We start from the raw sequence: 12,998 nt of genomic DNA on the forward strand, positions 1-12,998 counted from the left end.
GTTCAGGGAGTTCAGCTGCTAGGGGGCCCAGTCAAAGTTACATGTGTTATATACATGTTTCACCATTGGTTGATACATAGAGGCCCTTTCAAACCTTTTTTTTGGGGCCTACAATATATCTATGTATGCCTCTGGACCTGCTCATCATAATGTGGTATAAAATGAACTAGAGGGGATTATAATATTTCATAATATGATCTGGGGCACTGTAATGTGGCACAATATGAAGTGGAGGCACTATAGTGTTGCATAGTATGAACTGGGGTCCAGAGGAGGATTTACCACAAGGCAACCAAGGCGTCTGCTTAGGGTCCTGTAGGTGTCTGTGGCCCTGTGGGTCCCATGGATAAGGCTGTATGGAGGGCATTTCCGGTGGACCGCAACCTTTGCCAAAAATGTCAGAGCGCTGGGCTGGCTGAATACTCCCGGCAAGCTGCAAGTAATGAGACAGCTGTTGGGGCTGGATCCAGCGCACTCCTGTGTCTCCAGTCTTGCAGTATTGTGTGTGTGTGTGTGACGCATCATAACACGTGTTTATGATGTCACATGCGCAGAGAGGAATCGAGACGCGCATAGAGAAAAACACAAGGTCTCCCAGTGTACTTTATTGCAGTACTTATGTTAATTTTGTAAAACATCCACCTGCTTCAAATTCCAATCGGGCAGGGGGGGGGGGGGGGGGGGGGCAGTGTTATTTTAAGTAGTGTATAACACCCGCCTGCTACATTCAGGGCGGGGGAGGGGGCACACTAACTGATATATCAATATGCTATTATAGTCTATTTTAACCACTTAACTGGCATGGTCAGATTTCATGCGACTGTGCTGTCCCACCCTGTCCCCCCGTTTTTGATGAGGAGATCTATTCTGCAGATGTGCATAATATAATGATTAAAAAAGTATTTTTCTAAATATTTAAACTTTATGAAATAAAATACATTTAAAAAAAACAATGTTATTAACAGTTTTGAAGGGAAAAATCGTCAGTTAAGTGTTTTGCACTATTGTGTATAGACGATGGGGACCTGCCTGCTGCAATCAGTGGGGCACTGATATATAATCCATGCAGTCACACTGACTGAAGGGGGTAATAATGGGTATTATAAAATGCTGATATAAAATGTAGTCAGTGAATGGACATGGTGCAATCAGTGAAGGGTGGAAAGTAATATACTGTAATAGAATATAAGGAGGAAAAACAACAAATAATGTATTAGGCATAAATCAGGAATTCTTGTATAGTGCTATGGATTGTTTGAGAGAGGGGGGCCCTAAGGCGGTATCTTGCTTAGGGCCCCATGAGGTCTAAATCCGCTTCTACTGGGGTACTGTATGTCATAATTTGAGGTCACTGTATGTTATAATGTGAATTGGGGGTATTGTGTTGCATAATATGTACTGGCCACCCTACAGTGTGACATAATGTGAACGAAGACTACTATGGTTCAGAAAATTAGCTAGGGCACAGTTATGGGGCATAAAATGAACAACTCCTGCGGAGAGTTATCTCTAGAAGCATTGGGAAAGGGGCTCCAGTAGCGACCTTTTACACAATAGTCTGCACTACCGCTACCTGTGAAGGCAGTTGGTCTCGCCGACTGATTCTTCCTGCAGAAGTGGTCTCCCTAGTTGTTACTGCGTATAGAAACCCCATATAAAGCCTCTACGGACTGATTGTGTGAGCTTTAATGAGTTAGAGTGGAAACGTCTGTAATTTCATTGGATGAGATTGAAATGCTTTCATCCCTGCAGGTGTGGCCGCAATACTAACTGCCACCAAGAGGCCTGAAATGTAGGGAGGGGATAAAGGACACTGGTATAGGGCTGTATTATGTGAGCAGGGACAGGGTTGTGTATATGGTGTGCATGGGGCAGGAGGTTGATACTCATTGCACATGAGCAATGGGCCCATAATCGCACAACTGTGAAAAAATTGGCCTCCTAGAACTTTAGTGGACAGTAATGTGTGGGCATGAAGCTTTAGTGGATATGGGAATTTGATGGGTATGGGGTTGATGAATAGGCCACAAGTTGCTATGATGGTGTATTATGTTAGGCCCATAGCTGAAATGTGGGCATAGGGTGCATTTATATATTTAAGGTGCCTAATGCACCATGTGAAGGGATTGTAAATGTATGTGGTAGACATCTTGGCTTTATGCCCATAATTACGACTCAACATCCTGAGTGTGCGATGTACAGCACTGGGCAGTACGCTGGGGTTTGGGATTATATGGTAGCCGACGGCCTACTATAAACCGTATTTTATTATGCCAGAGGTTCTCAAATGCTTTCTCAAGGTACCCCGACGGTCCAGGTTTTAAGTGGGTAACACTCGATATAGCTGCTGTCGGAGATCCCGGCACTCAGAATATCGGCGCCAGGATCTCGATAGCCGGGATACCGACAGCTATTCTCCCTCTTGGGGTGTCCACGACACCCCTGGAGGGAGAATAAATAGAATAGCACGCCACCATGCCTGCAGCAAGCCCGCAAAGGGCTCTTTTGCGCTCGCTTTCGGCGGTCGGGATCCCGGCGCCGGTATGCTGGGCGTCGGGATCCCGAGCACCGGCCAGACGTAGTACACCCGTTTTAAGTATAGCTGTGCTTGACCACAGGTGACTTAATTAGTACCTCAGTTAATTTGAGTTAGCAATCTCTGCTGAGCCATGGTTATCTTTAAAACCTGGACCGTTTGGGTTCTTTGAGGAGCTTATCTGGGGACCTCTGCTTTATGCTATTCTGTACTCCAAGTATTGTGGTGTGCTATGTGCTGCACAATAGGTGTATCTGCACTGTATAGTGGACAGTATTAACGTCTTCACAATTCAGCACTGACATTACACAAAGAAAGGTGTGTTGGGTAATCTGAGTCAGGGTGGAGTGCTGTAATGGCACATTTGTGAGTACTGAAGATTTCTTCTCATTTCAGCCCCGACCCGGTCAAGAAGCCTCAGAGAAAAATTCCACCCATCAACCTGACCAACTGGAACTGAAACCAAAAACTGTTGAAAAAAGCAAAACTACTGTGTCTAGGACCAGGTAATTTTGTGATCTACTAGCAGAAAAACCTAGTCAATATGGTATTTGAAGGTGGGTACACACTAGGCTATGTGCTCTATGAGCGACGTCATGTAATGTTTCCCCTCCCGGGCCGGGTGCCCGGCGGCGGCCATACACACTGTGCGATATCACTAATGATATTGCACAGTGATGTCATGCCGCGGCCGGCCAGAGCATGCAGTTTTGGACGAGGAGTCCAAATTGAGCTGCATGCAGGGCCAACACCGAGGGAAGCTAACGACCTGAGGGGGCCGCGCATTGCTCGTCAGCATACACACTTAGCGATTAAAGTAAACGACGTCGCTCAGGAAGGGTCAAAATGAGCGATGTCGTTTACTTTATCGCTAAGTGTGTGCCCACCTTTAGTCACACTAGAGATTATTATTGAAAGTAACTTGTTTAATCAAGACAAACCTATGAAACATTACTTACAGCATTCCCTAGAGAGAAATATACAGTGTTGCTGTGCCAATTTATTACTGTTTTATAAATGCGCACATTTAATTTTTCTACTAGAATATCCTGTAACACCACCTGTGCTCATTGGAATAAACAATTGCTGTGGTACCCAATCCAGATTCACACACTTAACTCATGAGGGCCTTAAAATGTATTTATAGGCCACCATTTTTATTATGTTACATTCCTTGTCATAATTGTTTGTATAAGCTGGCCTTATATAAGATGAGAATTGTAATTGTATTTTGGGCATTTAGTTTTAAAAATGTTCAACTAGATTCACAACTCATGACCAGGAATCAGTAGTAAACTCTTTGCAATAATACCTTTTTAAATATGTGCCTTTTGGACCAACTATTTAGTTTCATATAGACCGTATTATCAAGTACAGTCCTTTCGGCCTCAGAAAGGCAACCGGGTCAAAGGCGCATCCTTTCTGCCCAGAGGCAGGGGTAGAGGGAAAAAGCTGCACCAGACAGCCAGTTCCCAGGAACAAAAATCCTCCCCTGCTTCCACTAAGTCCACCGCATGACGCTGGGGCTCCACAGGTGGAGCCAGGTGCGGTGGGGGCGCGTCTCCGGAACTTCAGCGAACCAGTGGGTTCGCTCACAGGTGGATCTCTGGGTTCTACAAGTGGTATCTCAGGGATACATGCTGGAGTTCGAGGCGACTCCCCCTCGCCGTTACCTCAAATCAGCCTTGCCAGCGGCTCCCAGGGAAAGGGAGGTAGTGCTGGTGGCTATTCACAAGCTGTACCTTCAGCAGGTGATAATCAAGGTTCCCCTCCTTCAACAGGGACGGGGTTACTATTCCACAATGTTTGTGGTACCGAAACCAGACGGTTCGGTGAGACCCATTCTAAATTTGAAATCCTTGAACACTTATGTAAGGAAGTTCAAGTTCAAAATGGAATCGCTCAGGGCGGTTATTGCAAGCCTGGAAGAGGGGGATTTTATGGTGTCGCTGGACATCAAGGACGCTTATCTGCATGTCCCCATTTACCCACCTCACCAGGAGTACCTCAGGTTTGTGGTGCAGGACTGTCATTACCAATTCCAGACGTTGCCGTTTGGTCTGTCCACGGCACCGAGGGTATTTACCAAGGTAATGGCCGAAATGATGATACTCCTTCGGAAGAAGGGAGTTATAATTATCCCGTACTTGGACGATCTCCTTATAAAGGCGAGGTCCAAGGAGCAGTTGTTAGTCAACGTAGCACTATCTCGGGAAGTGCTGCAACAGCACGGTTGGATTCTGAATATCCCAAAGTCGCAGCTGATTCCTGCGACGCGTCTGCTCTTCCTGGGCATGATTCTGGACACAGAATAGAAGAAGGTGTTTCTCCCGGTGGAGAAGGCCCAGGAATTGTCATCTCTGGTCAGGGACCTCCTGAAACCAAAACAGGTGTTTGTGCATCACTGCACGCGAGTCCTGGGAAAGATGGTAGCTTCTTACGAAGCAATTCCCTTCGGCAGGTTCCATGCAAGGATCTTTCAGTGGGATCTGTTAGACAAGTGGTCCGGATCGCATCTTCAGATGCATCGGCTGATCACCCTGTCCCAGAGGGCCAGGGTGTCTCTGCTGTGGTGGCTGCAGAAGGCTCATCTTCTCGAGGGCCGCAGATTCGGCATACAGGACTGGGTCCTGGTGACCACGGATGCAAGCCTCCGAGGTTGGGGAGCAGTCACAGGAGACATCCCTTCACATAAATATTCTGGAACTAAGGGCCATTTACAACGCCCTGAGTCACGCTGAACCCCTGCTTCAACACCAACCGGTGCTGATTCAGTCAGACAACATCACGGCGGTCGCCCATGTAAACCGACAGGGCGGCACAAGAAGCAGGATGGCGATGGCAGAAGCCACAAGGATTCTCCGATGGGCGGAGAATCACGTGCTAGCACTGTCAGCAGTGTTCATTCCGGGAGTGGACAACTGGGAAGCAGACTTCCTCAGCAGGCACGACCTCCACCCGGGAGAGTGGGGACTTCATCCAGAAGTCTTCACGCTGATTGTAAATCGTTGGGAACGGCCACAGGTAGACATGATGGCGTCCCGTCTCAACAAAAAGCTAAAAAAATATTGCGCCAGGTCAAGGGACCCTCAGGCGATAGCTGTGGACGCACTAGTGACACCGTGGGTGTACCAGTCGGTTTATGTGTTCCCTCCTCTTCCTCTCATACACAAGGTACTGAGGATTGTAAGAAAGAGAGGAGTAAGAACTATACTCATCGTTCCGGATTGGCCAAGAAGAACTTGGTACCCAGAACTACAAGAAATGATCTCAGAGGACCCATGGCCTCTGCCTCTCAGACAGGACCTGTTACAGCAGGGGCCCTGTCTGTTCCAAGACTTACCGCGGCTGCGTTTGACGGCATGGCGGTTGAACGCCGGATCCTAACGGAAAAGGGCATTCCGGATGAAGTGATTCTTACGCTGATAAAGGCTAGGAAAGACGTGACAGCACAACATTATCACCGTATATGGCGAAAATATGTTGCTTGGTGTGAGGCCCGGAAGGCCCCTACAGAAGAATTCCAGCTGGGTCGATTCCTGCACTTCCTACAGTCAGGAGTGACTATGGGCCTAAAATTAGGATCCATAAAGGTCCAGATTTCGGCCCTATCTATTTTCTTTCAAAAAGAACTGGCTTCACTGCCTGAAGTTCAGACGTTTGTTAAGGGAGTGCTGCATATTCAGCCCCCTTTTGTGCCTCCAGTGGCACCTTGGGATCTTAACGTTGTGTTGGATTTCCTGAAATCCCACTGGTTTGAGCCACTTAAGACTGTGGAGCTAAAATATCTCACGTGGAAAGTGGTCATGCTATTGGCCTTAGCTTCGGCTAGGCGTGTGTCAGAATTGGCGGCTTTGTCGTGTAAAAGCCCTTATCTGATCTTCCATATGGACAGGGCAGAATTGAGGACTCGTCCCCAATTTCTCCCTAAGGTGGTATCAGCGTTTCATTTGAACCAACCTATTGTGGTGCCTGCGGCTACTAGGGACTTGGAGGACTCCAAGTTACTAGATGTAGTCAGGGCTTTGAAAATATATATAGCCAGGACGGCTGGAGTCAGGAAAACTGAGTCGCTGTTTATCCTGCATGCGCCCAACAAGCTGGGTGCTCCTGCTTCAAAGCAAACTATTGCGCGCTGGATCTGTAGCACGATTCAGCAAGCTCATTCTGCGGCAGGATTGCCGCATCCTAAATCGGTAAAAACCCATTCCATAAGGAAGGTGGGCTCTTCTTGGGTGGCTGCCCGAGGGGTCTCGGCTTTACAGCTTTGCTGAGCTGCTACTTGGTCGGGTTCAAACACATTTGCTAAGTTCTACAAGTTTGATACCCTGGCTGAGGAGGACCTTGCCTTTGCTCATTCGGTGCTGCAGAGTCATCCGCACTCTCCCGCCCGTTTGGGAGCTTTGGTATAATCCCCATGGTCCTTACGGAGTTCCCAGCATCCACTAGGACGTCAGAGAAAATAAGAATTTACTCACCGGTAATTCTATTTCTCGTAGTCCGTAGTGGATGCTGGGCGCCCGTCCCAAGTACGGACTCTCTGCAATACATGTATATAGTTATTGCTTAACTAAAGGGGTATTGTTATGAGCCATCTGTTACTGAGGCTCAGTTGTTGTTCATACTGTTAACTGGGTATGGTTATCACGAGTTGTACAGTGTGATTGGTGTGGCTGGTATGAGTCTTACCCTGGATTCCAAATCCTTTCCTGGTAATGTCAGCTCTTCCGGGCACAGTTTCCCTAACTGAGGTCTGGAGGAGGGGCATAGAGGGAGGAGCCAGTGCACACCAGATATAGTACCTAATCTTTCTTTTAAGAGTGCCCAGTCTCCTGCGGAGCCCGTCTATTCCCCATGGTCCTTACGGAGTTCCCAGCATCCACTACGGACTACGAGAAATAGAATTACCGGTGAGTAAATTCTTATATTTTATACATTTTAGCAGGAAGCTAGGGCAGAATGTTCAGTGGTGGCAAAAAAATGCTGTATTTTTGTGTTTTAACCACTTAACTGGCATGGTCAGATTTCATGCAACTGCGTCGTCCCACCCTGTCCCCCCATTTTTGACGAAGAGATACGTTCTGCAGATGTGCATAATATAATGTTTAAATATTTTAAAAAATATTTTTTCATCTTTATTAAATAAAATAAATTTAAAAAAACAATGTTGTTAACGCTTTTGAAGGGAAAAATCGTCAGTTAATTAGTTTTAAGTAACTTGCTGATCAGAGGCTGGCATTCATTTATTCAGTCACACCCTAAAACAGCACTGCTCTGTTTATCATTTCAGCTCTGCTCCTACCCATGGGGATTTCAGCAGAGTTTCAGATGAAGGTTACAGCATCCCAATGGAGGGGGAGCGAGATCGCATAATCAGCTTGTCCTATACACTCGCAACAGAGGCCTCAGAACGCAGCAAAATCATTACAGGTAACTTTATTATTTCTGTTTGACTTCAACAAACTAACTTTTAACTTTGCCATTCAACTGAGGGTTAAGGTGGGTACACACTAATGGATATATCTGCAGATCAATTGATCTGCAGATATATCTATGGACGGATCGGACAGTGTGTTGAGCATATACACACTGCTCGATCCGTCGGGGACTGACGTCATGAACTGGGCACGCCCGCCCAGTTCAGCTGTCAATCACCGCCGGCCGCCGCAGCATGTGTACGGGCGGTCGGCCGACTGCCCCGTACACACACAGCGACGCGCCAATATATCGGTAGATATATTGGCCATCGGCTGTGCTGCGCGGCCGACGCGATACGTCTGTGAACGACGGAGTTCACAGACTTATCGGCCGTACACACTGGCCGACGGTCCCGCGATATATCGGCCGTTCAAGAGAACGGCCGATATATCGACCAGTGTGTACGGGCCTTTACAGATGACCCGGGCACTAGGTTCTATGGCTTATTTATGCTTTATGACATAATGCCTTGTGCTCACCCAGGCAAGTGCACTTTACAAAGCATGCTGTATGTCTTTCAGACTTTACTACAAGAGAGCTGTGAAGCATACAGGAAGCTAGCCCAGGAGCGCACATAGGGTTTAATTCAGAGATATACCCAAACCCAATGGTTTACGTACATCTCTGATATATGTTGAACTGTGCATGCACAGGATCTGTACTGAGCATGTGCAGATTGGGTCCTGCTTTGTTGGTGAGTGACAGTCTGCAACCACAAGTGCCAGCATGCCGGGACACTAAGGGCCTGCTGGTACCCGTAGTCCGCCTGTAAAGAAAATATTAAAATAAAAACACAACACCTGATGGTTTAATGGTTTATTATGCTGCATCTTCACCTGGGGGCGGCGGCCTTAAAGGTCTTTTTCATGGCCGCCGCCTCTCCAGGGCTTCCATCGTCCTCACCCGGGGGCGGCGGTCTTTTAAGCTCTTTTTCATGGCCGCTGCCTCTTCTATCTTCGGAAGCTCTTGCCTGCTCGCTCCCCGCCGGCGGACTGACAGCCACCACCACGCCGCTTGCTTATGTAGGCTAGTTGAGGGGGTGGGGCAATGACACAGCAAGCCATGATTGGCTCGCAGCAGCCATCTTGAATTTAAAAAGACGCTGAGGAGCAATTTATTTTTATTTATTTTTAAAGTGGGTATCCGGATATCTGCTGCCGAACTCTGCAGAATGGCTGGCAGGGACTGGATTCAGGTCTGCCACCAGCCACACTTTCTCCGCTGGGTCCCGCCGCCACGAATGCCCACAACCCCTGCCGTGTCGCACCACTGCATGTGCCCGCTGGCCAGTGCAACCAGTGGATCCACTGGTCCAAGCACATCTGCAGGACTGACAGGGGGGTACTTTAATGTGGGCTGAATGCACGCCCCTGTCATTGAGGCACATGTATAGGTGCCGCTTTTCTGTGCTTTTTCAATGGACTTTTACAGCCCATGGCTTGGCCCTGCACCCCACTTCCCAAACTTTATATTGTCAGCGGGAGGCACCTCTCCTGCTGCCTCCCATCCCCAAATGCAGGCATTTTGAAGGGGGGAAATGTTTTAGAATAATTCAAAGATAGCTATGACACAGAATTTGTGTTGTAAATATCTTCTTTGTATTACTTTAATCATTAGGATAGGGGAGGCACTGCCTCCGCTGACTGCACGTCCCTGCTACAGGCACCTCCTGCTTTCGCTTATTTTAGTGTACTATAAAAGCTAAACTTGGAGATAGTTAGAGAGCTTGCTCCAGGTCCAACATCTAATATACATCACAACTCTGTTTCTATGGTTGCTGGAGGATGCCTGTACATACATACAAACAGTATTATGCATAAACAGCACTCAATATATGTCTGCACATGGAAGGATTGAGGGTGAAAAGTAGACCTGTATTAATAAGAAGTCTCAAAAATATTTCCCTAATCCAGAAAGCACAAACCATAAAAAAAATTTTTTTTAAATGTAATAATTTTATGCATTTTCAGGAGGAATGATTATTAAATACATAATGGTAGACACTCTAAGTTACCTTTTTATGTGCAAATAGCATTTTTCTTCATATGTTGTTGTTGTTGTTGTTCCGCTTTCAGAAGAAATTAATATTTAACCATAAAATGAAACTGTGAATATAGTAACCGTACATGGTTATATCTGGATAACTTTAGTAGTGCTTCTATTGTGACTGGAACCCGTAAGGGAGAGATTTGTTTCTCCGCTCAGGATAGGCCAAAAGAGATTGATGGCAGAAATGACAAAATGATGTCTAAGCAATGTTGTTTTTACTCCTACAGCTACATCGCTGGCAGATGAATGCGATACAAACAGTGATATCTCCACATCAGATGAAATGTATCCCTGGGATTTTTTTCTGCAAGATACCTGTAGCAAAAAACAGCGTGACTCCAAGGAGCATTGCCAAGTCAAAGCCACGACCCATTCCCTTCCAGAAGAGAGATCATATACAAGTAAAGATGAACATTGCTGTTTCTCAAACGGGTCAAACCAACGTTCTCCTGACACAGCCAAAGAGAGATTTAATAATCTGCATTCAGACAATCAACACTATGAGAACTGGCCAGCCCAAAAACAGAGCGACAGCAGAGATCACTGCTCAGTCACGAAACAGGACAGTTCTGCAGTTTCCAAATGTAATGGACAGGTGGCGAACTATGACTTCCTCATAGAGGACTTGCATTATAACCCATTGAGCATAAGCAAAGTCACTGACTACTGTAACGAGGAGCGGGAGCCTATCCGGATCACACTCCTCCAGTCCAGCTTTTAGTTTGTATGGGGCTCTTGTGAATGGAGTTGAAGAGGGATGCTACAGATTTGATGATAAGGTGGAACTCTGGAGGCAAAGGATGTTTTAATGAAGTTGGAACAATTTATGTAGAATTACAGAAAATATATTGAAGGTTCATATAGAAAGTTGGAATTGATATGGATATGTTGTTGTAAAGAGTGTCTGTGAATGTAAATAAATATACATAGGGAGTAATCAGAGGTGGAACTAAGGTGAGACTGTAAAAATGTTGATAAAGATTGAAGGAAGTGCCCCGATAGATCAAGGAATGTTGTTTAGGGACACTGGTAGTAAGTGTTTCACTAGAGAGAATGGAGCATTGCGCAAAGTGTAAAGAGAATTACTAGCGCTGGTCAAATATAGTGTAAACAGAATGGATTTGTTGGAAAATGGATTATTTTATAAGAACGGTTGCATTAGCAAAAAACAAAGTTCTGTGTATGTAGAAGGTGCCGCTGTGAAGTACAGTAAGTAGACTTTATCATATGAAGGGGGTTTTCACGTTTGTCCGTGGAAGTGTATGCAAATTGTTTCAGTTGGTTAAACAAGCTGTGGTAACTTGCGTTAACTATATAAGATTTTTTTTAAAAACAAAATGTTTAAACGCTCTGTTGTATAGAGTAGTGAGGTCATGGAATTTCATTTTTTTTTTCCTTGGTTAATTTCATACAGTATATGTGTGTATATGGTGTAACAAGTACAATGGTTTTTGTTCAAGCACAATGCCTGGTAAGCTGCACATTTGTGATGCCCAGACAGTTAACTAGAGTGAAAGGGGATGATTTATCAAATCTTGGCAGCGCCTGGTCGGCCCTGCTGCACGGCTAACGACCATGCTAGCGACCTAGTTATATGTAAATGAAGGATGGCGCGATATGTTGCTCCCTCCTTCATTACTCATTCTGGTAAGTACCCAGGATCTGATCTGCCTGCCGGGCCGGCATATCAGCTGGGTACACATTGCATAGTGTGTACTCAGCTTGAGAGATCATAAATCTCCCTAAATGTCATATGGGAAATACAACGAGGCAAGGTTGGCCTTTGAGCATCCATGGTAAAAAACCATTGATGGTTAACCACCAATGGCAGATATTTTTTTCCACCAGTGGGGCTTTTCCATTCTCTATTTGGGATCAGGACACAGGTTCTAGCTACGCCCCTGATGCACATGGAAAGCGCCACACCCAGCTGTTGGCCCACAGTCCAGTGAGTAATAGAGGAGGGGATGACCATCGGTAGATGAAACCATTGTTGGTTTACCGGTCGATAGTTTTATACCATCGATGTTAACCACCAATGGTAACCCTTGATGTTTAAGCCACCGATGGCCATCCCTCCAAGGAGAGTGTTGATATAAATACAACAAGGCCTCCTCTCTCACAGGGCCTGAGTGACAGATATATGTTCAAGGGAAATATTTCATTAACAATAGACCAACTTAATCCTATGACATAACTGTCTAGTCATTTTTATATTTTTAAATCATACGCAATTTTTTTTGTCTTGTTACTTTCATTGCAGTGCCTTGACGAGTCAACTAGGGTTTTCAGTTTTTGTCTTGTGTTATTCTGCTGTTCTTAAGAAGGGCCTGTATCATTTTAACTTACACCCATGCCATATTTTTTTTAATTTTTATTTTTGTTAATTGCCACTAAAACCAAATATTAGGACGGTCTGTTGCCTTATTAGCATGCCTAATACTGTCTTTGCTGTAACCATTCCTTATGCCAATCTCCATATTTAGCTATTACCAATTTTATTTGTATTATAGTACCTGCAGATCTCTGCTAACCATTTTTTATCTTTTTATAAAGGAGAAGATTGAAACTTACAAGGGAATGTGTTTAAGGCTTTATGCTGTATTGTAAAATCTATGCAAGCTGCAATGTGCAAATAAAGCAACAAAGTATATATGTTTCTGTATTCATTTGAAGAAGAAGAATAATACTGAAGATTTAATATTGCAATAATGTTTCATCAAAGTTGTTTGCACTATTTACAATGTTGGTTTTCTATATATACAATATGGCTTCACTGCATGGGAAGAGCAGAAGTGAGAAATCTTTAAAAAACAAAACAAAAAACCGGAATCTTCATTTTGCAACAACTTATTCAAAAAGACCTTTACTGTGACCAAGCTTTTTTTTTAATTTTTATTGCAAATGAAGGGAAAACCTATGTATTTATAAAAAA

The 12,998-nt window shown here is 45.1% G+C and overlaps 1 protein-coding gene across 3 annotated transcripts in view; it reads left to right on the forward strand.

The window, feature by feature from the left end:
• Positions 1-12,716, forward strand: part of LOC134966228 (pleckstrin homology domain-containing family A member 7-like) — a 144,976-nt gene extending 132,260 nt beyond the window's left edge. For all 3 annotated transcript variants that reach the window (XM_063942796.1, XM_063942795.1, XM_063942794.1), the window contains 3 exons: positions 2,933-3,042; positions 7,827-7,966; positions 10,291-12,716. In XM_063942796.1, the coding sequence (XP_063798866.1) occupies positions 2,933-3,042; positions 7,827-7,966; positions 10,291-10,784 (744 nt within the window). In that variant the 3' untranslated portion in view covers positions 10,785-12,716. The remainder of the gene's footprint in view (positions 1-2,932; positions 3,043-7,826; positions 7,967-10,290) is intronic.
• The last annotated feature ends 282 nt before the right edge of the window (positions 12,717-12,998 follow it).

Source organism: Pseudophryne corroboree, chromosome 10 (genome assembly GCF_028390025.1).
Source record: "Pseudophryne corroboree isolate aPseCor3 chromosome 10, aPseCor3.hap2, whole genome shotgun sequence".
NCBI lineage: Eukaryota > Metazoa > Chordata > Amphibia > Anura > Myobatrachidae > Pseudophryne > Pseudophryne corroboree.